Raw genomic sequence first — 27962 nt, forward strand, 5'->3', positions numbered from 1 at the left:
TTTTTGTTTATCAGCAATCAGTAAATCAATTCGAATAGGTCCGTCCATTGGTTGTATAGACATTTCCAATTTGAATTTGTTGCTGTGTTGACTGTTGTTGATTTTGATTTTTGATCAGATGTGTGTGTAGTAGTTGTAAATTAACCAAAAATGAGTGAAGTTGCTAAAAAACTGGAAGAATATCGTAAAAATAAACTAAAAAACAAAACACAAGAAGAAAAGGAAAAGGTAAAACAATTTTGTACATTTTTTAATAACAAATTATATTGTACTTGGGAACATTGGTTTTTTAAAGGCAAGTTTAGGCATGGATCGAAATTTTAGAGCATCTGTTGTTTAACTACTTGACTGTTCTATTTCAATTGAACTTGTAACTTGCACTTAATTTAGTAAAGTTTAGTATTTATAATAAATTAATTTTTTGTTTTAAAGAACTTTTGACATTGACCATTGACAGCAAGTGGTTGGAAGTTACTATAAAACCAAGCACACGTGCACATAGCCAATATTAATTATTCACATGCAAGGCTTTTCATTCACTGTAATTTGTTTCGAGCTTCTGTCATATTATGTCGTATAATCCGTGTATATTAATATTATACACAGATTATACAACATACGACAGAAGCTCGTAACAAATGACAATCGATGAAAAACCCTATTAAAAAAAATCATTCAAGTTTAAATACAGTTGAGTCCGCGAGTCTTTACCCGTGCGTCATCACTTAAAGCATACGAAATAAGTCGGAAATCTATTTCACGCAACAACAACTGACATAAAGTGGCTACTGTTCCGATTACGGGTTTTATTATAAAATTTGACGTTATCAAATATATAGAATGTCAAATGTAAGTTTTGCTTCAACATTTTTGCGCAGAATTACAGCTACATTTGAAGTAGCTTAATAAATTCTTTTATTATTATTGATTATTAAATAAATGAACAATTTATAAAAAAATCCAATAACATATTTTATTTTTGTTATTTTATTCACTTTGACGGAAATCTAAACACAGTCATTTCTTTACTGTGTGAATGACGTTAGCTTTGTATGTTTTAAATATTAATTGCCTAAATATAATTATTTACCTTAAAATTTCAAAGCCCAATATAAAATTAGTTGTGAAAACAACTGTTTGTGTAATATAAAGAAACTTCAAAACGCAAAAATTCGACAAAAACCGCAAAAAGTTCAACTGACTGACAGCCACAAAATTAAACAAATCAGAAACGTCAAACAAATTGTGCTTAAAATATGAAAACATACCGAATCGTCTTTTTTTGTACCTATCTCTTTTCAATGCACTGAGTCTAGATGGTTCATAACAATAACATGTGTTGTTACTTAATAACAAACGGCAGCTGGTTTGTCATGAGTTTCATGCATGGAAAAGAATGATGCTAGATAAAAAGTATGTGTTTTATCTCGCCAGGTATTAATGACGCACGGGTAAACACTCGCGGACTCAACTGTATTCGCGATGTTAAGTCACAATGACGACCTCTTTTGTTTTATTGGCCTGCTATACGCTCTGAGCTTCGCTGGTGTCGCTCCTAGCGGATTACTAATTCAACTTTTACCGGTAATTTTTAAAGTTATTATTTAATTGTTATCGCTTAATATTTACAACGCTAAAAAGTAATTAAATTGTAATAGATTTTTTTAAGATTTTGCTAATCATTTTGACGTTCTATTGATGAAATATTAATTTCTTACTTCGGATACTTTCACAATTATCGTGTAGATGGCGCTAAGAATTTATAATTACATATTACGGAACATTAAAAAAAACGTAAATTCAGTATTTAAAACGTAAGTATATTTAAGGTAAAAATATATACCACAGCTTTGACCAACTAATATTTTTTATAATGAATGTTTTTAATTTTAATTTTAAATTAATCACTTTGACATTTATGTCAAATTTCCGGTAAACGTTTACAGACTTGCCACTACTGGTGCTCGCGAATTTATAAATATCCCCTCTACGTACGAGCTCACAGCGTATAATGGAGGTTTTTAATGTCAAATCGTTGTCAAATTTGGAAATTTCAAGAGCGCGAAAAATATTCATTGTTTACATTTAAATGTTTTAAATTAATTGTTGGGTAATATTATTGTTGAGTAATTGTTATAAATATATTAGTTATTAACTCACATTGGAAAAAGTCAGTAATCCCATCGATTAATCAAATTCATAGATAAAAGTTTTAGTAGGATTGGGTAGAATGCGATCTCACTCTTCAAAAAATATGTCACGTATTTCAGCGCCACCTGATTAATTGGAAGTACACTACAATCTAGCCTCCACGCTAGGTACATAGCCTCCATACGGTACTTCCAATATTTAATATTTTATTCAAGTGGACAATAAAGGTAAAACACAAACAACTTTTGTTTCTTAATTATTTATTTATATAATGTGACATTTTACATAGAAATATGAGTATTTAATTTGGATTAAAAATATGTTTACTTGTTGAACTTTTCCACCGTCTGCACACAACAGCTGATCGGAGCCATTACACGAGCCTGCACCATCGGAACAACAAAACGCGAAATAAAATGTGCATTTTAAACCTGTTGGATAAACAGTACAACCAGAAAATCTCTACCTTACAATCAGAAAAACTTACCTTTAACTTTAAAAAGGTACTCGATTACAAAATAACAAAAATATCAAAAAACTCGACTGAAATTATTCTTTTTATGGTGACACAAACAAACACAAAATAATACCGACCATGACTGAACACACACAGCGCAGGATTTGTCAAAAGTCATGTTCCACCAATCACGATGCTTAAATCAGCGCCTCGCACCCCCTCTGACAAATTGGAAGTAAACTAAATATGATTACATTTTTTTTACTAGAGTGCGTGGGGCATGATCAAATTAATTTGAAATCTCAAAGTCCCTATCTTTGACAATGAGTCAATTTTTGAAGTTATACTTCTTTAGGCACGAGAGTGAATTTTTATTTTCCTGGGCGCATGCGCACACCGACAGTATGGTATTAGTCGCTCAAACGTTATACGGGATCTGATTGGGTGTTAAAATCATCTGTCAATCATTGTTCAATATGGAGATTATAGATAAACAAATGTTGTGTATATTAGTTTTTATTGTTGTGATGGCAGAGAAAAAAGCAAGTTTATAATTGGGCCATGTTAAACAAAAAGCAACCAACCCTCAATTTGTAAATTAAGAGAAAATTAACTTTTTATATTTTTCTAAATATTTAATTTTCCGTCATATTTTTTAAACGATAACTTCACTAATCAATAGTTTAATTTTAAAGCAATTTTATCATAGTAGTATCAAAATTATCCTAATAAAATTTTACAAAAAAAATAGCCATATTGAGGGTGGATTCTTTTTGCTGTTCAAAAAATTATCGAAAAAACTTTTGTTTTTAATGTTTTATTTATGAAATTAAAAATTTTACAGATAATGTTTTCATCTTATTTATTATACTGATCCACGTTACCAATTTTTCAATGTCAAAATGAAGCTCTTCGGTTTTAAAGCCATCTACATTCCCGATTGTTTTGTTGCTGCCTTTAAGATTAGTATAGAACTCCAAAGAATTAGATGAAATTAGGTGGATCATCTCATTAAGGTTTTTTAACTTTGGGTGGGCTATGGGTTTACCATAGCCCACCCAGGCTATGGTACCAACCATAGCCAAGGTTCCTGGGACATTCCAGGAACCGTAATCGGCATAATAATATCAACCCACTTGGTTGGTACTTTTCGACAGTGCAATGTAATAATATGTTCAGTCACACAAACAATCCAAGTGGGTTGGTTGTATTATCCGAAATCTTAAGTGAACTATTACTAAATAGAAATAATTTGGAGTAGTATTTTTCACGGTTTAAAATTTAGGATGGCTTGATTGCTTTTTACACAATGTAGAATACACATTTTTAAATCGATAAGTGACATTATCTTGTTTTCCTCAAAAATGTGGGTTGGTTGCTTTTTGCATAACAAGGCCCAATTGTAGTGACTTTTTAAATAGTTTTTAAAAGCGACAGGTACGTAATAATTGTAAATGTTTCAGTATGGGGCTGTCCATTAATCACGTGAGGCTCGAAAGGGGGGAGGGTTCCATAAAAAATCACAAAGCATCACAAGAGGCAGGGGGGTCTAGGAATAATATCACGTGTATTTATTTTTTAAGGAAAATGCCCGAAACTCATCTGAAAAGAGGCGTTACATGTATTTATTTTTTCGTCAAATGCACACAAAAATCGAAAGTGGCATTGGTGTGACTGATCAAAAAAATAATTTCTCATTCTAATATTATATAAACCAACAACACACATTAACTTTCTTTGGTTCCACCCAAATTTCTGTAGCGACACGGGATACTTTACTTGGTAATTATTTTAAGTGCCTAGATAAGAAAGGACTCTTACGAATTCTTTTGTTTTGAATGCACCACCAGATGTTTCCACTTAGGAATACTGGTCAGGACTCTGCCCTCTTCGATATGAGCTTTGTCTTACCTACATATACCTACTATCTGATAAATTGGTAAAGTGGTGGGAGTTATTCCGTTGTTTTGGCACTGAATATCTACGAATCTATGTAAGAATCGGAGGCACATTTCTTCTTGGATCTTAACAATAGAGTATTTGACATATTCAAACATATGTTTATTGTTACAAAATTTTGTACAGGGTGATCAAAATATTATACTATTATATTAACAAACTCAATATTTTAGCTCATGTATCAATTCTTCAAAAGTATTGCCCATGCCCTACACAACTTTGTCAAGCATGATCTAGAGTCTAGAGCAATAAGTATTTATCTTTACAAATGCACCTGGTTTAAGGTATAAGCGCGTTCAATCGTGTTGAGAGAAGAATGTTGCCTTTCAGCCGGGAATTATCTGGACTTACACTTCCGCATGATTCCTATGGAACCAATTTGGATGAACAAGGGAGAACAAAGGACCATGACCTTGAAAAAGAGCTTTCAGAAGGCTGGTGAAGTTCTCTCAGAAGTATGGAGTAATATGGTTATTGGCGGCCATGGCGTCGTAGCAGAGTATGTCAAGCCAGATAACATTGTTGAAAGTTTTATTCCAGATCTGTCTTCCCAGCAGTGGTATAGCGAGCATGTGTGAGAAGGTCAATATTTGCTTTAGAGGTATATAATATGAGGAGTTCTATACGATTCATTCTTTCGGAACGCTTCGTTATACCTCCTTACCCGATTTTGTAGTCTTCCGGTGGCCTATATATATTCCAGAGCCTCAAAAGCATGATGACAAGATCCATCATGCTCCATTTCTTCTGCGACGGTCTCTCGAAATTACTACAACTATGAAGGCTTCGGAAAATTGATTTATGACCTGTATTGCCCTAGCCTGCAGAAGGATAATCGGATACTTTTGAAAGGACAGCGAAAGATGTCAGCAGTGTGCACTGGACTTCTGTACAAAGAGAAAAGCTAAAGCGCATGTGAATACTTTTCACAAGCAACTGAATGAATCTGAGCAATAACACTCTAGAGATGCACAATGTTCGTCCTTCCTGCATCCTCACGCGACGATCGAACGGTAGATCGAGAGAGATTCTCTACGTAGTGCGCGAAAATAATGACGCCGAGTGGCTTGATGAAACTGATGTTGATCTTCAACAAAGCACTGTGCCAACAACTGACTTGCTAGATGCTTATCAAGTTATTGGTGTTGAAGAAAGTCTTGATCATTAGTGATTCGAGGATAGCGTACATTAAATAATGTTTATATGTATAAGACATTTGGTATTTAATACTAATTTAGTACAAAATTGATTTTCGCATTTTTTTCATTATTTTTGTCAGTCAAAAACAACCTGCAACCTTTCTGTCTACCTCTAAATGTTATCATTGTAGTCTTTATTTTTTTATAAAAAAAAAATAGATGATACTTATCTACCTACTATACGTGTATTTTATAGATATTAAAAAAATAGATTTTTTGTAGATCCTAAAAAATACACGTGATATAGGGGAAGGGGGGGAGTAAGTCTTAAACCTCACCATGTATCACAAATGGGGAGAGGGGGTTAAAAAATGCCAAAAAAACATCACGTGATTAATGGACGGCCCCTATCCTAATAAAAAATTACATAGGTACCTACCTATTTGGAAAATTTAAAATGAACCTACCAAAATAGTATGTAATGATTTGATTTACATCATTTGATTACCGTCAAAATTTCTACCAATATCCACCTAATATATTGTTTTCTTACTCTATGTTTTGTTGTATTTTAATATTTCAATTTTATAAAAATTTTCAAATAATTTGGTTAAATTCAAAACTGTCAAAAGTTTAAAGCGTTTAGTAAGTCGATCTTCCTACGTGATGCAAGTGTCTCCGTGGGTAAAAGTATAAAATGATTAAATTTCAATACTAAGTGCGCTAACATAAGCGGGTTCGAACCCCAATAGAAACTTTTATTTTTTTATTTTTTTTATACATTTTATGATTGTAAGTATATTTATTATAAAAAAGATCAAGGCAGGTTTTGTTTATATTGGATTCAGAGTTGGACCACCATCTCCATATAGCTATTTCAGCATCCTTATGCATCATCAGTGAAGCTTATGCAGTCACAACTCTGAAGGAAATATAAACATTCTGCCTATTTTAAGGCAAACCATCGCAATGCAATGAACCCACCTTTTGAGACGCAATTTAGCGACATCTCTCGTATTACGAGGAAAACAACGAAAAGCCCCAGATACAAAGTTTACTACCTTTTAAACAATTAGAATAATTGAAATAAAAACACAATAAACAATATTTTAAATCTAAGACTTTTCGTTAATAAACTGCTTTCTGGCTGCATCCCGTATCTCCGGATTTTACAATATATAATCACAGAGACGACGAAAATAGGAGAAAGCAAATAGAGGACACTTAGGCCACGCATTTACCTTCTCTTCGTCTAGGAAAAGGACCGAAAGACAGTTTCTAAATACTCAAAACTGAGTAAAAATGAAAAAGATAAAAAAGAAGAATATTTATTATATAATTTTTTTTTCAGAAAATACGTATTTAGTTAAAAAAAATTCCGACAATTATTGTTCAGAAATCATTTGTGGCATTTTTCAATGCCTTTGTGTGTGTTTTATTCCTTTATTTTTTTAATTTTTGGTACTGTTTTAATAAAAATTTTTGAAAAGTAGTAAGTATTAAAATTAGTTATATTATTTAAATAAAATATAAATAAACTGTTGAAAGTATATTAATTTCGTTGAAATCATATAATAGAAGTATAACTTCTTACGTGCGTACAAAGTACACACACATTCTTTTTAAATATATCGGTGAAGGAAGTCGAAAACTTGAAAGCAAGGTGAAAACATTTTTGATGCTAATCACTTACTGTATAAAGCAACAACATTGAACACCCCTAGCAAGATAGAACTAATATTTTTGTGTGGGCAAACCAGTGATTTGTTTGGACCTCCTCATGAAGTAAATGTTACATTTGATTACTCTGCAGACAAATAAAAAAAATATTTTTTCAAAATATTCTTGTACTGCTGGATCTTCTAGTACTTGCAAACATCGATTCTATACAATATCGACGCCAACCTTTATTGACACGTGAAGATTCCATGTTAATAATTTTATATTAGCCACAGTGGCGGCTCGTGATTTTTACCATATGAGGCTATAGGAGGCTATACCTAACTGTAAAATATCTAGACAAATTTGCACTAGCAAAAAAATTCGCCAAAAAAATCTAATTTAAGGCCCCACTTTTTTGACCATTTTTTATTTACATTTTATAATATCATCATAATTCATAATTTCATAATATCATATCATTTTAAAAATAGTTAGTCAAATTGTAAAAGTGTATTACCAAAGTGTCGTTTATTTGTTAACAATTCTACGGAATGGGACGTTTCGATGCCGCCGGTTCATCGCCGGCCGTTTCGATGCCGCCGGTTCATCGCCGGCCGTTTCGATGCCGCCGGTTCATCGCCAGTCCATTTCATCGCCGTCATATCTCGCCTTTCCTAGAATTCCTAATTAATACTAAAAATACCTAATAATTGTAACTGTCGAAAATTCGGAAATATATCAGATAGCGATTAATTGACTGGCGATGAATCGGTCGGCATCGGCATCGAACTGGCGGCATCGAAACGGCGGCGATGAAACGTCCTAGACCCCAATTCTATCTCTATAAGTAGATATGCATATCAAAATAAATACAGAGTTGAACTTTTGCAGTCCATACAGGTTGAAGGTTCACATTTTTTAAGATACTCAACTGAATTTTTTTAATTCTAAAAGCGGCCTACTGCGAATCCAGAAACACGGCAAATTACCGATATTTTGCTTTGCATTACAGATATAGGAAAAAGTTATTAGAACAAGTTGTTCCAAATATTATTCTAACCCCACATACCAAATTTCATCACAAAATTCGCACTTTTAGTTTTTTCATTATTTGTAGTCAGCATCCTAAAATTGCAGAGGAGGCTGCTGGCCGATCAGCCGCCCTTGCCCAATCTCCGGGCAACGTGTGCGTTAAACTATAATGCAGCTCTCTCCGTAAACGCTGCTGGGCTACGCGGAGCATTAGCAAGTGAGATTTTCCGGCCAGCAGCCTCCGCTCCAGTTTTAGGATCCTGACTACAAATAATGAAAAAACTAAAAGTGCGAATTTTGTGATGAAATTTGGTATGTGGGGTTAGAACATTATTTGGAACAACTTGTTCAAATAACTTTTTCCGATATCTCTAACGCGAAGCAAAATAGCAATGTAAACAAAACAGTGTAGCATGTGTAAAAAATTTATGGGGAGGCTAAGCCTCCCTTGCCTCCTCTGACCAGCCGCCACTGATTAGCCACCAATTTGAAAAATAAGCAATGAATATTTTTTCTCGTGTTTGAAATTTAAAAATTTGACAACGATTTTACATTAAAACCCCCATTATAGCAGGCCAATAAAAAGAAAAAGAAGAAAAACACCCTCAATATTAGTTCAACCCAAATCCACGAGAGGTCGTCATTGTGACTTAACATCGCGAATTAATTTTTGAAAATGTTGAATGAATATTTTTTATTAGGGCTATTTATGGCTGCTCATTTGTTTCGAAAACTTGATCTATGTTAGTATCACACTCTAGAAACGGTAAACTTTTCTCGTCCCACCGATTTCTTAGAAGAATTACGTATTTAAAATTTCAAAGTAGAATTTTACCAAAACGTTGAAAATTTGGATGGCCCCGAAGCCTTGTCCCGGACGCATCTAAACATTCGGAATATGTATTTGGCACCTAGGACTTTTCTATTGGTTCTTTGCGACACGCTACCATATTTCAACCAATAGGCAGCGAGGTGCTAAACACGTATATGGAATGTTATTTGGTGCCAAATTCATATACGGAATGTTAAATGTTCGTATACCAAAAGAGACGACTTGTTATTAAAGTTAGTTAAAGGGAGACTGATTTTAATGTATTATTAAACAAAAATAAAACAATTATAGTATTCGCGGTGTGCAAGTACTTGGAAAGGGAAACGAGAAACGACCCTGCGCGAGTCGCGGAGAAATATTGCAACTATCTTAAATAATTCATATTGTCAATTGAAATTGTCAAATTGACGTATATTTCATACCTTCTGTCAATGAAGCAGAAAAATTATATATTGCTCCACAATATTGATATGATATGCAATTATTATATAAAGGTAAATTTAATTAATTGTATTTTGCTTGCAGTACTGCATTTTAATAACTAATTTTATTTACTACATACAATTGTTGATGTTTTCATAACATAACCTGAATCTTATTTTTTCTTCTTATTATTTTTTTTGGACTATGGCCTTGACAATTATCCAGTAACCAGGACTAATATAATTGGCCAATATAATTAAAAGTGCGAATAATAGTACAGAGCGTAGAAATAGGGGTCGCTTTGTCGAACTTGCACGGTCCCAATATGGAATGTTATTTGGTGCGAAATTCATAAATGGAATGGCATAATATTAGTCCAGGAACCGAAGCTTTTCACCTCGCAATTTTTACAGAATGGATCGATTTGCTTGAAAATTTAAGAATAATTAGTGGACAGTCCAAGGATCAAAATCTATATTATGATGCCGAAAGTCGCTTTTACCATGGGGGTGGTTGCCACCCCATCTCGGGGGTGGAAATTTTTTATTATATTTTGACCGCAAAAGTTAATAAAAACGTTCATGCTAAGCTAAAAATGTTCTATACATTTTTTTTTATAAAATTAATAGTTTTCGATTTATTCGCTATCGAAAGTGTTAGTTTTATATCGAAAAAATCAATGTTTTTCGATGTAATTTTTAATTCGAAAAATGTTTCAAACGACGTTCTTGAGAATTAAATAACCTACAATTTTATATTTAAACATTTTTTCGTATCTCTGATACTAATCTTTCTATTCTGAGGAAAATGGCATTTTTAACAAACTATAGAAATTCGTTATTCGCTTTTAACTCCAGTTTTTGAAATACTAATGATTCTATAACCGCCAAACTTCTAGAATCTATTAATAATACATAAATAAAGAAGACTGAATAAAAATAATGACTAAAAACATCGCTGACTTATATTATTGTGCTTAATTGGATTTCTCCATTTTTTTTTTCAAAAAAATGTATTGATTTTTTAACCGTAACTTTTTTATTTTTTATCTTAAAAAGTTTGGTAAAAAAGAATTTTGTAGACTTTTACAAGGTCTATAAGGCTGTTAATATTAACTCTTTTTAAAAACCTCAGACTCAAAAAGAGGAGACTATGAAAGGGTTAGTAAAGGTGGTTTTTGCATGTTACTACAAGTTTTAATTGTCAATAGCTCACTCAATTTTTACCGCACAAAAAATTTTTGCAAACCAAGTTCTTGGGAATTAAATAAGCTACAATTTCATATTTAAACATTTTTTCGTATCCCTGATACGAGTCTTTTTATTCTGAAGAAAAGGGCGTTTTTCACCAAACTACAAAAATTCGTTATTCGCTTTTAACTCCATTTTTTTAAAAACTTATTATTCTAAGCCGGTCAAACTTCTAGATCCTATTAATAATACACAAATAAAGAAGACCGAATAAGGTCAATGACTAATTTTAATTAGGGTGGTGATTAGGAGGTTGTTTCCTATCACTTTTTCGCTGAAAAAAAAAATAGGGACTGACATTATTTTCATTGTAAGTCACTTAGTTTTTGAGCTAGAGACTTTTATTGTATTTATGGAGAGATATATTTTTAAATACTTTAAATTAGTTTGAACAAGTTATCCTCGAAAAATGCATAGTTTATCCGTCTTTTGACTTTGAAACTACAATATTTAGTATTTGACGAAGAAGAGCTAACATATAATAAAGTATAACTCGATTGAAAACATTGATTTTTTCGATATAAAACTAACACTTTCGATAGCGAATAAATTAAAAACTGTTAATTTTATCAAAAAAATGTATAGAACATTTTTTGCTTAGAATGAATGTTTTTACCAACTTTTGCGGTCAAAATATAATAAAAAAATTTCCACGCCCGACATGGGGTGGCAACCACCCTCATGGTAAAAGCGCCTTTCGGCATCAAATAAATTTTGATCCTTGGACTATCCACTACTTATTCTCAAATTTTCAAGCAATTCTACTTGAACTACTATTTTGTAAAAATTGTTAGGTTTTGTCCTATTTTAAGATTCATTACTTGGACTATATTAGCGAGGCATTATTTCTTTATTTTACTAAGGTTTCGCTTTCGAGGCATTTTTAATGACTTGTAAGTTAAATATTTACAACAGGAAGATATAATTAAATCATCTAAAAATTTATACAAAGTTCCTAGTTAGTAAAATAATAGTATGCTTTACGAAGTCGATCTAGCAACAGGATTTTGCAGCTGCGAAATTGGAAGATTGGGTGCATTTTCCAAGCACCAATCTGCGATTGCACAATTTTTTAATATATATCTTTTTGCAACGTTCCAGCTACTAATCCTGAAGATCGATACGAAGTAGCTAAATTAGCTTTTGGCGAAAAAGTTCAACGTTTTTTTATTTTATAGCGGGCTTACAGGATCCAGTAAATGTATTACAGAACAATACAGTGATGAGCGAGCTAATAACCGGCAAAATAGCGCAAAAGATGGAAAATAATATTAAATTGTGAGATAAAAAGAAATAAGACTAGTAGAGGTCTTAATTTTAGCGATAGTAACAAAGAAATTGACATTATATTGATTGTTTCCCACCTTTAGACGTATCAGAAGAGTATGACAACTAAAACTGTCACGGTGACAGTGGTATTTCTCAAACTCGTCCGATACGTCTAAAGGTGGGAAACAATCAATATAATGTCATTCTATAAGTTACTATCGCTAAATTTAACACCTCCACTAGGTTCATCTCTTTTTATCTCACAACTTAATATGTTTTCCATCTTTTGCGTTATTTTGCCGGTTATTAGTGCGCTCATCACTGTATATTAATAACAGCATTAATAACATTGATGAAAATAATGTTAGAGAAGATAATCTTTTAAACAAAAATGAAACAGGCGAACAACAAGAATTTTCTTTTTCAGATTTTATTAATACACTCCAAGATAAAAATGTAACATTTGGAATTGATTCATCAACATTAAAATTATTGCACGAAAGATTAGCCCACATTAAAACCAAAACGGCTTGGGAAAGTTTTTTAAACACGGCAGGAAGTTTCTCGGCAAGGCGATTTGGACACAAGGCTAATATAAGAGTGCAACCAACATCAGTCAGCAGGAGAAAGATGGGAGTTACTAGAGGGTCAAAAAGATTACCATTTGGACGACCACCTAAAGATGAACCTTCTAAAAAAAGGTTGAAAAGGCGTCACAATCTTTTGTCCAACATCGCAGCAAATCAAACAAATGCAATTAAACATGGCGAAAGACATTTAATTTCTCATAAATATTACATTTAAAACATTTACTTTTTTTTCATTAATTATGTAAATATATATTTTTTTATTTCCTATTGCGTTGCTTTATTGTTATAATTATAATACATTAACAAATATTTTAAAATCAGTCTCCTTTTAACTGACTTTAATAAAAAATCGTCTGTTTTGGTCTACGAATATTTAACATTCCGTATATGAATTTGGCACCAAATAACATTCCATATACGTGTTTGGTACCTCGGCGCCTATTGGTTGAAATATGGCCACGTGCCGCAAAGAACCAATAGAAAAGTCCTAGGTGCCAGAACCAATAGAAAAGTTCCGTATATGTATTATACGGAATGTTTAGATGCGTCCGGGACGCCGGGACACGACTTCGTAATTTGGGCCATGTCCCGGATTTCTCGGACTGGTTGGTCATAGTAATTATATTATATTAAAATATAGGCATAATATACAGGGTGTCCCGGAAAATAGTGCGTTCCTTAAAGGTGTGTGTAGAATGCACCATTTAAAAGAAAACTTTCTTATAATTTTTTTTCTAAAGTCGTCTGTTGCATCAAAAAAATAAAATAATGTCTTTTACTAAAATTTACATTTGGCAACCAGGCAGTTTTATTTATTTTGACATAGCGAAGATATATTTAAAATTGTACAAAGTAAACGGGTGATTCCATTTCAAATCACTCAATTTCGGAGCAAAAAAAATTTTGGTTCTCCGATTTGTCTGAAACTTGGTATATAGCTTCTGCGGGACGTAAAAATAAGATATTTAAGGTCAAAAAATCTTCTTCTTTTTTTCTCAAAATGTTTTTTATGCGATTTTACAATGATTTGGTGTTTATTTAAACAAATTTGCATTTTCTATCGTAAAGTATCAATGGAAAACATAATATTTTAATAGAAGGGACTCAAAAATGTCATTATATGGCATTATAACAAGTTACTTTGATTCAAAACAAGTTTTGACCAAATTTTATAGTGTAGAAAACGTTAAAATACCGTTGTTTACATTTTTCTCCATTCCCAAAATACATCATAATAGATTTGTCTAAAAATTTGCCCATAGATAGCCAAAACATAGGACTTTAAGTGGTGAGAAGGATTTGAATTATATTACAATACCAAAAAAGTTACATGCAATATCATAGACAAAAATATAGGCGTCTACTGTAAGTAAAATTAACACAAAAATATCGACCTCACCACAAAAATTGTTAAAAACAAATTGTAATAATTGTAAATACGATTTATTTGGAACAATTTCAGTTTCTACCATTTTTGCCGAAAAGTTAAAAATGGCGGAGATATTGAGCAAAACAGGTTCTCTTTTAAAATCAAGATGGCGGCTAACGTAACGGAGGAATTCATTCGTGATTTTAAATTTAGGCTACTATTGACTCCCCTAAAGATTAGAAAAATAAAATTTTGGGCAGCTCGGCATGCAAGGTCAAATGCTATTCCGACTGGACTAATATACTTTTGAGTCTGATATTACTGCATGTATTTTTTTGGTATTGTAATATAATTAAAATCCTTCTAACCACTTAAAGTCCTATGTTTTGGCTATCTGTGGGCAAATTTTCAGCCAAATCGATGATGATGTATTTTGGGAATGGAGAAAAATATAAAAAACGGCATTTTAACGTTTTCTACACTATAAAATTTGATCAAAACCTTGTTTTGAATCAAAATAACTTGTTATAATGCCATATAATGACATTTTTGAGTCCCTTCTATTAAAATATTATGTTTTTCATTGATACTTTGCGACAGAAAATGCAAATTTGTTTGAATAAACACCAAATCTCTGTAAAATCGCATAAAATAACATTTTGAAGAAGAACATAAGAAGAAGAAGATTTTTTGACCTTAAAAATCTTATTTTTACGTCCCCCAGAAGCTATATACCAATTTTCAGACAAATCGGAGATCCAAAATTTTTCGCCTGAGTGATTTGACATGGAATGTAGGTACCAAACACAAACAGTCATATCATAATTACCAAATTACCTGTAACCCGAGAATACATCGTATTCTTGTGGTATTGTTATGATTTGGATCGCAAGTATCTTGTTAATTACGTAATACCTATAGTGTATAATTAGTGCAAGATTTGGGTACACCAAGGCGATTTACCTCGAAGTTTAAGGATTTGTAGATGGTTTCAAAACAAAATGTGTAAAGTGTTGTGTGCAGATAAAGTTTGTTTTACGAGAAATGGTGTTTGTGTGTTTTACTTTTACTTTAATAATGCCAAAAGTATTAATGCATGGGCTGGGATTATTAGTAATCATCTGATTGAACAACTCGAACTTCCCAGAAGATTGAATGGAGAAGTGTAATACTCAAATTTTTGTAACATGTTCTACCGATAAATACTTCTTGAAGACGTAGCTTGATTGAGTTGATTGCAATAAAATTTTTTCATAAATATTTTGCTGGTTTTCTATCACTGTAATCAATATGTTGTGTATTTTATTAATACACAAAATTATGCCTAATGGTCGATGATTCATGATAGTTGAGCTCCAGTAAAATTATTTTTACACAGAAGAAGGAACGCAGCGTTGCCGGCTGTATTTGCATTTCTGTGGACATTAATCAAATGCATTAAAATTAATAAATTATTTTTTTGAAAGCTGTTGACTTTACAAAAAAATTTTATCAGACTTTTTTGCTCTAAATGGTGCACTTAGCCCGTACCTTGAAGGAACGCACTATTTCCCGGGACACCCTGTATATTAAACAAAATTAAATCTAATCCAATTGAATCGAACCGAATATAGGTAATCGAGTCTATAAGAAGTATTCACTTCTGTCGGCACTCCGCAAATGCCACGCTCTAATTTTTTTTTATTGTGTTCCAGGAACTCACTGAAAATCTAATAAAAGATATAGATTCGGATATTGTTTCTAGTTCGGAAGAAACTGAAGAAGTAGTCGATGACACAATACAGTGCTGCTCACTAGTTCAGTTCTTATATTACGCCTTATGTTTTGCGTTTTGGATTATTCTTTATGCAATTTTCATTAAACTTCAGTTCGGAACGGTTTTCTTCTTAGTCTCATGTTTAGTGGCAATGTACATGAATACCAGGACAAGGCCGAAGAAAAAAGGAGAGGTTAGTGCATATTCGGTGTTTAATAAAGACTGTAAAAGTATTGATGGTACTTTGAAAGCCGAACAGTTTGAGCGAGAAATTAGATATGGACCAAATGTTGTTAGATAACCCTGAAATAGACGGAGTTGAAACTTGAGATTAAATGTAATTTAAGCTCAATTTATAGTTTTATAAATATATTTATTATTTATTTGGTACTGGTGTTTTATTTATATTGCATTTGAAGTTTTTGCGTCTTATAGTTGCATATCTACAAGTCTAGAGACACCCGTAAAATGAGATACATAATTGAATTCCATACTAATTTTTATTTCTTGTGCTTAAGGAATACTTTTATGAAAAGTTTAATACAAGGTTCTTTATACACTGCTCCGAGAAATTAACGCACCACTTTAAAACTTACCATAAACCATGAAAATATTAACTGAAATGAAACGCATTTTTTTTCGTATTACTTTACTTTGTAAAAAAAAACAGATTGGTGATGTTGTCGCTAACCATCTTCAATATTCATAAACTTAAATCAATGAACAACAACATCGGTGATTCTAAAAATTGAAGTTGTTAATTTTTTTTTGTTTAATAAGATGTATTTCCACCCCTGCTATGAATGATAGCTTGGCATCGACGATTCTTACTCGAAATAAACGGTCTTAACGTATTCTCATCCAGTTTATTCCAAATGTAGACAAGACGTTGTTTCAGTTCCTTCAGCATGTCTGGTTAATAATTAGAGAATTCCGCAGACGTCTACCAAGGAAGTCACAAACATTCTCCATAGGATTGATACCGGCACGACCATAACGTCAATTCCAAATTCCTGTATATAATTTTGAACTATACTTGCAACATGCGGTAGTGCATTATCGTGCATTAGAACAAAATTTTCGAAAATATATGGGGGAAATGGCACAACTTGGTCTTGAAGAACGTCAACGAAATATCGGTGAGCATTGATGGTACCTTTTTTCAATACCACCAAGTCTGTATGACCCGTTAAAAAACGCCACCTCAGACCATAACTGACCCTCCACCGAATCCAAAGTACCTATTATAATAATTATACAAAAAACTTATCCATATATTTATTTATTTAAACGTGTCTCATTCTTATTTATATCAAACATAACAACACTATTTGCTATAAAAAGTACATTTATAGAGCAGCAGAATATTTCTTTCAACGAACAAGTATTAATGCATATTCTTTATGATTCCACATTGAATAGACGAATTAGGAGGCATTTTATTTTTCTGGCTTCATACGTAACAGTCTCTTTCCCATTCGGTACTTCGTTAGCTTCTAAGAAAGAATTATATACTACTGTCCTGACAGTCTTCCCATAAACTAAAAAGAGAAGAAATAAATTGTGTTTGTGTAAGTGAGCAGCCAAGTATGTAGTAACTAGATATATTGCTATAGTTAGTAAAGTATAACTTCAATATAATAATAATAAATGGGCATACAACAGCAATTTGTTCTTCATTTAATCTTATAAACGTCAAGCGGAAACGTTGTTTGTCCGGGACAATATCTACCGAATAATTTAAAATATATTTTAAAAAAAATTATATAAGTATGTACTGTTATATTAAAATAATATTTTTAAAATTGAATAAAGGAATTTTATTATTTATTTATTATTTACATTTAAACAAATTATGTTATATTAATATTTAATTTTTTAATTTTAATTTATTTATTTAATTTTAATTTAAAGCCTATTTCGCTATGGGCCACATATTCAAATCGCGAGACGTACACCGGAAAACAAAACTCCGGGTCTATAAAACAATAATCAGTCCCATAGTAAGTTATGGCTGTGAAACATGGGTGGTGACACAGAAATCTGCCAATGCATTAGATGTGTTTGAAAGAAAAATATTACGTAGGATACTGGGCCCAATAAGTGAAAATAACAACTGGCGAATTAGGTATAATAAAGAAATATACGAGCAATATAGCGAACCAACTTTAGCACAATACACTAAACTGCAGAGATTACGGTGGGCAGGGCACGTGGTCCGCATGCATGAGAATAGAATCCCCAGAAAATTGCTAAATGCAAGAATGCAGGGAAAAAAAATTGTTGGAAGACCTAAAAAGAGATGGGAAGACGAAGTCGATGAGGATGCCAGGAACTTCCTGGGAACGCGTTCATGGAAAAGAACAGCGGTAAATCGAAACGATTGGAGAAGCCTGTTGAAGGAGGCCAAGGCTCGATTTGGGCTGTAGTGCCATTGGATGGATGGATGGATGGAATATTTAATTTACTTTGTCGGTTCTGTCAAAAGTAAACAACGTATGCTTTGTTGATACGTTAGCAGGTGGCGCTAGGGGCAAACAATAATTTATTAAATTATTTTAAATTATTAAAAAAATGTAAATATGATTTGATAGTAAATTTAATTATTATATAGAATAAATAAGATGTTTAAAAATAATAGTTTGAAAGGAATTTATTAACAACTAACATTAAAAAGGTTAGTAGAAATATTGGTTTTAAATGAAATGCTTACATTTTTTGTATAACGAACTCCCCTTTAATAGGAGTAGATTGACTCTTCCATCTATTTACGCGTCGTTTTACGTTGACGATTTAAATATTCTTACTCGAAATATTTACTACTTCACCAGTAATTAAATTTTTCGCAAAATTGGCAAACATTTTGGTCACTTTATTAAGAAAAATAATTTAAAACTTATGTTACTTTATTTTTAGTTGGTATGCATGCAAAACGTTTATTATTTCAAAAATTTTATTTTGAATTCTTTTGAAAGTTTCTTGATCCCAACATTTTGAAAAAAATTGAATGGAGTAACTGTACATGGCAATTGATTGGATCCCCGTTGCATGTCGACGGGCAAAATCACTAGTGTTATAATAAATATTATAACGTGTAAACATAATGTTACGTTATTAATGGCCGGTTTCACCAACGACAAATTAGTAGTTTATTCTATGATTAACGTTATTCGACCAATAAACTGACAGGTCTCCATTTTACTAACGTCAAATAAGACTCATTTTATTTATTTATTAATAGTATATTAAGTATGGAGAACGGTAAGGGTTTTATACCGATCGAAGACAATTGTTTGGAGGAGGAGCGGAGCGACGACTCCAATTATTGTCTGAGATCGGTTACCCTTAACGTTCGACATGCTTATAACGTTTTTTGCACGATTGATACCATTATAAATTATAAAATTAAACATTTTCGTCATATTGACTAGTTTCATTCATTTTATCAAGATAGATACTTTGGTTGTTAGGTAGTAACTAGGGTGCATAACAACAATGGAGAATTGAGTTTTTATTTAGTTGTCAATAATTTTAAGTACAATTTTGATTATTATAAATTAAAATATGAGCGAAAGTGAATTTGAAGAAATTGAACGGGCTTGGGAAGAAGGGTGTTCCGCAATTATTCCCGAAAAATCCAAAATCCGTTATCAAAATACCTACCAAAGTTTTAAAAAATGGTGCGAAGGCAAGAATTTAAGAATCGAAGAAAAGACTCTATTGGCATATTTCGTTCAAAGACATATGCAGTTGAAAGCTCCTGGAAGCCTCTGGGCAGAATATTCAATGATTAAATCCACCGTTTTTCTTTATGATGGCATTGATATTTCCAAGTTTTCAACTTTGATCGCGTATTTGAAGAGAAAAATTAACAAATTGTACCATAAGTTTCAATATTAATAAATAATTCGTTAGTTTTCTTTATTCTTTCAAAAAATAAATTAAAATTAAGAGAGTTTTTAACTCGACGGTAAGTGAATTACTTACCGTCGAGTTGGAGTACTTACCGTCGAGTTGGATTACTTACCGTCGAGTTGCTAGTAAATGTCACCTACTGACGTAAAATCTGTCACGGTAAACAGTCAAAAATGATCAATCGTGCAAAAAAAATACTAATGTCCAGTTGCACCAACAAATAAACGACTGATTTGGATTGCCCGTTTATTTTAAAATATAATTGTCAAAAAACTGTCAAATTAAAAACAAATTTTAACGATTCTCCCAAAAAATATTAAATTTTAACCTTTTTCGAAAGAAAAGAAAAGTGTTCTGTTCTTATATTTGATGGTAAAAAATTTAATATTTTTCGGGAGAATCGTTATAATTTCTGTTTTTAATTGACAGTTTTTTGACAATTATTATATTTTAAAATAAACGGGCAATCCAAATCAAAAAATCAATCGTTTATTTGTTGGTGTAACTGGACATTACTCTTCGAGTAAATTGGCAAGTTATTCTGGCCACAGGGCTGTAAATATTTAGAAGAAAGTAAATTTGCCGGTTTAACTTTAAATTATCAAAATTATATTGAAACAAAATATAAACTTAAACGTCTAATAAATTTTATTTGACGAATAACTATTCATTGATTTATTTGTTGTTAGTGAAACCAGACCTAAGTCTATCAGATATGATAAAAAATCAGCTGTATGAACACTATTCTTTTTGACAATGATGGAATAAAAGAGTAAAAAATGTATCTTTTTATGGTCCATTCCGTTTATATATCCAAGATTACTTACATTCGCAACTTTCCAAAAAATTAATGCATTCTTCAATAATGCTATCTTTTAACACAATCATATGTTTGGCAAGATTTTCGATAAGACTGCAAAAACAAATCTTAACGTAATACCATGTATCGGTGCCTAGTTTTTTATCATATGGTTCTAGAGATTTTATCACCCTTGATATTCCAAATTCATAATTTCCTTTTGAACAATAAAGGGTCCTAAAAATAAATAATGAAACATACTATTCAGATCTGATCGGGAAACAAAAGATTAATTAAAATCTTGTGCAAAAGGCATATTTATATTAAAAAGAGCCTTAGTCCAAGTAATGAAGCTTAAAATAGGACAAAACCTCGCAATTTTTACAGAATGGATCGATTTGCTTGAAAATTTGAGAATGAGTAGTGGATAGTCCAAGGATAAAAATCTATATCATGCCAAAAGGCGCTTTTACCATGGGGGTGGTTGCCACCCCATCTCGGGGGTGGAAATTTTTATTATATTTTGACCGCAAAAGTTGACAGCAAAAATCATCGTTCTATACATTTTTTTAATAAAATTAATAGTTTTCGATTTATTCGCTATCGAAAGTTTTAGTTTTATATCGAAAAAATCAATGTTTTTAATCAGTCTTGTGCTAATAACTCAAAAAGTTTTCGTTTTATCAAAACAACTTTACTTAACAAAAATGTACCTTTTGAAAAAATAAACAAAACCGTTTTTTTAATTTTCTTTAAGACCAATAGTAATCGAGCTATACTTTATTATATGTTGGCTCTTCTTTGTCAAATGCTAAATATTGTAGTTTCAAAGTCAAAGGACGGGAAAACTATGCATTTTTCGAGGATACTTGTTGAAACTAATTTAAAGTACAGTGGAACCTCGATAACTCGGATTAATCGGGACCGCGACCGATCCGGGTTATCGAAAATCCGAGATAGCCGGAGAATATGGTAAAAATTAATAAAATACGGTATACTTACAGATAAACTCCGTTAGAATTGAAATAACATGAAATATATTTATAAATATGCACAGTACCTACTCATTAAAATTACTAAAAAAAAACACCAAACCCAAACGTAAGCAAATGGAAGCGAACAATACAAGACACACAATACTAAAGACCATTGTTTATAAAAGAATTTTTTAAATAAGTATCGTTCGCGGTAACGATCCCGTACTTGTCCAGGATTACTTCGCATGCGCACTTTAAAAATCGCATGCGCACTTTAAAAAAGAGAACGCTCTTTTTTAAAGTGCGCATGCGAAGTAGTCCTGGACAAGTACGGGATCGTTACCGCGAACGATACTATAGTCATTCCTAAACAATGCTGACAGTTTGAAATAAAAAGGAATAGATACTACAGACAGGTGGCTGTTGTTTCTGCGGCGTGTGCTGAGTCATTTTTAATATCGTATCGTTCAAATTACACACATAAGTACACATTATCTCTCAAATATTATATTACATACATTTTTATTGTTGAAAGGTTTGTCTGATAATTAACTATTTTGATTGGAAATAAGCCACAATTAAATTGAAAAATACAAAATATTGAAAATCAAAATGTTTATCTGATGAAAATCGGTCCGGGTTAGCCGGACTTCCGGGTTATCGGGGGCCGACTTATCGGGGTTCCACTGTATTTAAAAATATGTATTTCCAGAAATAAAAAAAATCTAGCCAAAAAAATTAAGTGACTTATAATGAAAAGAATGTCAGTCCCTATTTTTTTCAGCAAAGAAGTGATCGTAAACAACCCCCTAATCACCACCCTAATTAAAATTTGTCATTAACCTGATTTGGTTTTCTTGATTTATGTATTGTTAATAGGTTCTAGAAGTTTGATCGGCTTAGAATGATTAGTTTAAAAAAAATGGAGTTAAAAGCGAATAACGAGTTTTTGTAGTTTGGTAAAAAATGCCCTTATCTTCAGAATACAAAAATTAGCATCAGAGATAACAAAAAAATTTTAAATATGAAATTGTAGCTTATTTAATTCCCAAGAACTTGGCTTGCAAAAATTTTTTTACGGCAAAAATTGAGTGAGCTATTGACAATTAAAACTTGTAATATCATTCAAAAACCACCTTTACCTACCCTTTCAATGCCACTTATTTTTGTGACAGAATTTTAAAAGGATTTATTATTAATAGCCTTATAGATCTTGTAAAAGCCTACAAAATTCTTTTTTAACGAACTTTTTAAGATAAAAAATAAAAAAGTTACGGTTAAAAAATCAATATATTTTTTGAAAAAAGAAAAGGAGAAATCCAATTGGAAGCATAATAATGTAAGTTAGCGACGTTTTTAGTCATTGGCCTTATTTATTCTTCTTTATTTATGTATTATTAATAGATTCTAGAAGTTTGACTGGCTTAGAATTATTAGTTTTTGAAAGACTGAAGTTTAAGCGAATAACGAATGTTTGCAATTTGGTAAAAAATGCAATTTTCTTCAGAATAGAAAGATTAGCATCAGAGATACGAAAAAATGTTTAAATATGAAATTCTAGGTAATTTAATTCCCAAGAACTTGGTTTGATAAAATTTGTTCTACGGCAAAAATTGAGTGAACCGTAAATGAGTATACCATAGAAAAACATTGATTTTTTAGATATAAAACTAACACTTTCGATAGCGAATAAATCAAAAACTATTAATTTTATCAAAAACATGCATAGAACATTTTTTGCTTAGAATGAATGTTTTTATTAATTTTTGCGGTCAAAATATAATAAAAAATTTCCAGCCCCGAGATAAGGTGGCAACCACCCCCATGGTAAAAGCGCCTTTCGGCCCGATATAGATTTTGATCCTTGGACTATCCACTACTTATTCTCAAATTTTCAAGCAAATTGATCCATTCTGTAAAAATTGCGAGGTGAAAACTTTGGTTCCTGGACTACCTGTCCGATTAGATCACAGAATGTTTTCGAAATAACAATTCCATCATCAGTGCTGCACACAGGTATACATACTTTGAGCGACCAAAATATCTGAGTGAAAACCCTTTAAATGTTATAAACATCTCATAAAAATTTATTGAATCCTTAAATAAAGTAAAATTTTCTATTACCCTATAACGAGGTTGACAATGCAATGATGAAAACACTTTTTTTCAGGTTCCTCAAAACCGATTGTATCCTCTTCTTTTTCAATTTTTCTCATCAAGTCTTCTGCTGCTTCATTTTGTGAGGTCATTATATACGAAACGCATAGATTTGCTAGTATTATAGGATTGATGCTTAGTATCTGAAAGAAAAACGGCTAATTACGATTTTATATACATATAAAACATGTTTTAGGTCTATTTAAGATAACAATTAAAGGTCTGGATCCCGCGTATGAAAAAAAAGTTGATTAATAGCAACCTGAAAATTTGTTAATAGCTTAAGGGTGTCTAGTTGGATAAACTTTGATATATGGGAACACTGTAACAGGGGCAGTTTTAATTGTGGAACAGGTTAAAAATTTGGAACGGTCAGACCACGAAAACGGCACATTTATTTTGTCCGACAGAACAGACTTAAACTCTCCGAACAGAGATTAAACTCTCATGCAAAAATCAGACTGCTATTAAATAGTAGTCTGCATTAAATACATTTTATCACCTGTCATAATTCCTGTCATTTGACATATTCTACATGTTCCACTCATTAAAACGCCCATTTGGTGATAAATAGCAGTCTGATTTTTGCATAAGAGTTTAATCTCTGTTCGGAGAGTTTAAGTCTGTTCTGTCGGACAAAATACATGTGCCGTTTTCGTGGTCTGACCGTTCCAAATTTTTAACCTGATCCATAATTAAAACTTCCCCTGTTCGAGTGTTCCCATATATCAAAGTTTGTCCGACTAGACACCCTTAAGCTATTAACAAATTTTCAGCTTGCTATTAGTCGACTTTTTTTTCGTACGCGGGATCCAGACCAGAGACATGGTTGTACGCGGTGGGGGACGCGGTCGCGGTCGCTACATCGATGTCATAACAAACCTTCATTTTCTTATGAGATCGCACATACCAAGGATGTTTCACTCGTTCACCCTCGCGACCTATCATCGCGGTTTACAGCGATGTCGATGCCAGAACAAAAGAGTTTGTTTTACATCGCGATCGAGCTGTTGATCGTGTGGTAAATTTACAATTTTATTGGTAGTTTTCAAACCACATGACATTCGCGTCTGAATGGTGTTTCCTAAGCTCTTTAAATAGGTGATGATATTCTCATAGATACTGCCTTGTTTATTTATAGGATGAGCCGAAAACTGGCGATTTGAAGAATTACAAATGATCCACCACTTTTCACTTAAAGACATGCAATCACTGTCGTCACGACTGTTGCTCACGTACAGCTGCTTCAAAAAAAAACTGATACGACTCTTAAAGCGTATTTTGTAGAAAATTGAGCAGTGTACTTTCTTCGTCTTCTTCTTTTTGTTTTTGGTCTCGCTGCAAGGCAATTACCAGCACGATTTATAGGCGATCTTGATGTAGTCTGGCTCTAAGCCATACCAAAATCGCTGACTATGTTCTTGTAAAGAGCTTTTGATGAGGTGTGATATAATGAATATGAGTTTAATTATATTTATTATATTTTGAAGGAGAAATACTTATTATTTACATACTGTCACTGTCACTGCCAAATCTTAAAATTTGTCAGATAACTTCAACCTCAAAAAATGGCTGTTTGTTTGTTTATTTTATTGTATGTCTGTCATAATAAATATAATAATATGTCAGACCAATCATACACTGCTCAAAATGATCAAATCTTACTAAGGGCCGGTTGTTCGAACGCTAATCAACAATGATCACTATCAAATATTTAATTACTGTCACAACTGACAATGTCAACTTAAGTTGGGTTGCTGAAAACGTAATTAATTATAATTATGAAATTAGTTAATCAATTATGTTAATAATTGTTATGTTAATTGATTAACTAATCTCATAATTGTAATCAATAATTATGTTTTCAGCAACCCAATCAAAGTTGACATTGACGGTTGTGACAGTAATTAAATATTTGATAATGATCATTTTTGATTAGCGTTCGAACAACCGGCCCTTGAGAGTCGTATCAGTTTTTTTAGGAACCAGCTGTACATAATTTTATAATGAACTTTCCAGGAACACGTGTCAGTCACCTAAGAAACCGCAAAGAACACTGAAATACTGAAAGGAAGGTATCTTCGGTATGTTCTGCCAGTTGTCGATGTAAACTTCGACCGCGACCACGACCTCCACCGCGCACATTCATGTATCTTCGATATGTCCGTAGTCACTCGTGACCAATGATTGCTTGACCTGCGTGTCGTTTCCATGGTAAACGCATACCTTTATCGGTCGTTATGAAATCAGCCCCGAATAAAGTACGGGCACCGGGCACTTAAAAATTGTAATGATTGTAAAATTTAGTTGGGTTAGGTAAATATTATATGGAATAAAGTTTCAACTGAAAAGTAAATGTGTGAATGTTTTACCAAAAATGTGTGAATATGAAATGCAATTAAATTTTAGCATTATGTTTATATCGGATTAAGCCGCAAGTATTGGTGTAGTGAAAATTACATTTTTAATTAACTACAACTGTTTGACGTTTCGATTTCCACTCCGGAAATCGTTCTAAAACAGAAAGGAAAATATTCTCAAAAAATTCTGGGAAAATCCCCTGATTTTTTAGGTTATGTATTCCTTCTTGTCATACACTAAGACAAATATTAAGAAGCTGAAAAAAGAGAAAGAGAAAAATGACAATAAACAAGAAATATATGAGGAATTGCAAAGAATAGAGCTGGAAAGAGACCAATTGGATATGGAAGAATGATGGAAAGTACTAAAATACACACTATATAAAACAGCAGAGAAAATTTGTGGAAAAAAGTCAATAAATAAATATCATAAGAGAACAGAATGGTGGAGTCAAGAAATAAAGAAAATAATAAAGGAAAAGAAGCAAGCCTGGAAAAAATATCAACAATGTAGAGATGAAAATAACAAAGCAGAATACATAGAGAAACGTAATAGAGCTAAGATAGCAGTAAGGGAAGCGAAAAATTTGAGCTGGGAAGAATTTGGAAAATAATTGGAAGCAAATTATAAAACAGATAACAGAAAATTCTGGAATCGTATAAAGGCTTTAAGAGGGAAAAAGGTAGGGAACAGTATTATGGAATCAAAGATAAAATAATTGAAAATAGAGACTACAGAAATAGTAGAAGTATGGAAACAATACTACGAAGATAAATTCAAACACGAAGAAGTAGAAAGAAATGAAGCAGGAAGAAATAGACTAGAACTTGAAGAGTAAGAGGAACCAGAGAGTATAAGGAAGGAAGAACTGGAAGAAGCTATAAACAATATTAAACTTGGAAAAGCGGCAGGAGAGGACCAAATAAATCCAGAAATGATAAAATGGATGGGTGAAAAAGGAGAGGACTGGCTATTACAGATATGCAAGGGAGCATGGAGTACAGAGAAAATCCCAGATGACTGGAAGAAAAACATAGTTCTACCAATATACAAGAAAGGACAACATAATGAATGCGAGAATTATAGAGCAATATGCTTGTCATCGGTCGCCTTCAAGGTATACACGAGAATTATAGAGAAGCGTCTACGATCAGTGATAGATAATGAATTGGAAGACGAACAGGCTGCATTCAGATCAAACCGTCAAACAAACGATAACGTCTACATTATAAGGAATATAATAGAGAGACAATGCCGTAAAGGGGATGAACTGTTTCTCATGTTCGTTGATCTGAAGGTGGCATTTGATACGATAAACAGAGAAATAATGTGGAAAATATTGGAAAGCTATAATATACCAAAAAAGATGATAAAAGTCATAAAATCTATATATTGAAGTAGCAGGCCAAGTACAAATAAATGGAGAAAGATCAGGCACTTTTAATTGGGATAAGGGAATTAAACAAGGAGATGGACTCAGCTCCCTCTTGTTTAGAATAGTCGTGGATACTTTAATCAAAAATACCAAAGATCAAACAAGAAACCTTCAATACATAGTAGGATATAAAAACTTAAATGCAATAAAGATCGAAACTCCCTTATATACGCTGATGATATAGTTTTAATCACAGACACAGTAGAGAAAATGCAGAAACCAGAAAGGGGCCGTCCATTAATCACGTGATGTTTTTTTTTGGCATTTTTTAACCCCCCCTCCCCCTTGGTGATACATGGTGAGGTTTAAAACTAACCCCCCCACCCCCTATATCACGTGTATTTTTTAGTATCTACAAAAAATCTTTCTTTGTACATTTTTGTTTCCCGTTAACGCACAATTCATTAAATTCTTTTTGAGCGACACCAG

At 32.3% G+C, this 27962-nt stretch overlaps 2 protein-coding genes across 2 annotated transcripts in view; one reads left to right on the forward strand and one right to left on the reverse strand.

Moving 5' to 3' along the window:
• The first annotated feature begins 57 nt into the window (after positions 1-57).
• On the forward strand, positions 58-16277 carry LOC126887234 (uncharacterized). The gene is made up of 2 exons (XM_050654643.1): positions 58-228; positions 15828-16277. The coding sequence occupies exons 1-2, from the start codon at positions 151-153 to the stop codon at positions 16188-16190; spliced, it is 441 nt and encodes a 146-aa protein (XP_050510600.1). The 5' UTR covers positions 58-150; the 3' UTR covers positions 16191-16277.
• Positions 16278-17153: 876 nt separating this feature from the next.
• The window catches only part of LOC126887229 (tetratricopeptide repeat protein 30A), a 64479-nt gene continuing 53670 nt past the window's right edge, over positions 17154-27962 (reverse strand). Inside the window, exons 9-11 of the mRNA XM_050654632.1 lie at positions 23705-23880; positions 20632-20840; positions 17154-17430 (exon numbers count right to left, since the gene is read on the reverse strand). Coding sequence (XP_050510589.1) covers positions 17291-17430; positions 20632-20840; positions 23705-23880 — 525 coding nt within the window. The 3' untranslated portion in view covers positions 17154-17290. The remainder of the gene's footprint in view (positions 17431-20631; positions 20841-23704; positions 23881-27962) is intronic.

Source organism: Diabrotica virgifera, chromosome 6, assembly GCF_917563875.1.
Source record: "Diabrotica virgifera virgifera chromosome 6, PGI_DIABVI_V3a".
In the NCBI taxonomy this organism is placed as follows: domain Eukaryota; kingdom Metazoa; phylum Arthropoda; class Insecta; order Coleoptera; family Chrysomelidae; genus Diabrotica; species Diabrotica virgifera.

What these genes read in the sequence shown, in the direction of transcription:
- LOC126887234 (XM_050654643.1), top strand. Translation starts at nt 151, where the DNA reads ATGAGTGAAGTTGCTAAAAAACTGGAAGAATATCGTAAAAATAAACTA. An exon ending in CACAAGAAGAAAAGGAAAAG is followed by an intron (nt 229 to 15,827) that starts GTAAAACAATTT and finishes ATTGTGTTCCAG; the next exon opens with GAACTCACTGAAAATCTAAT.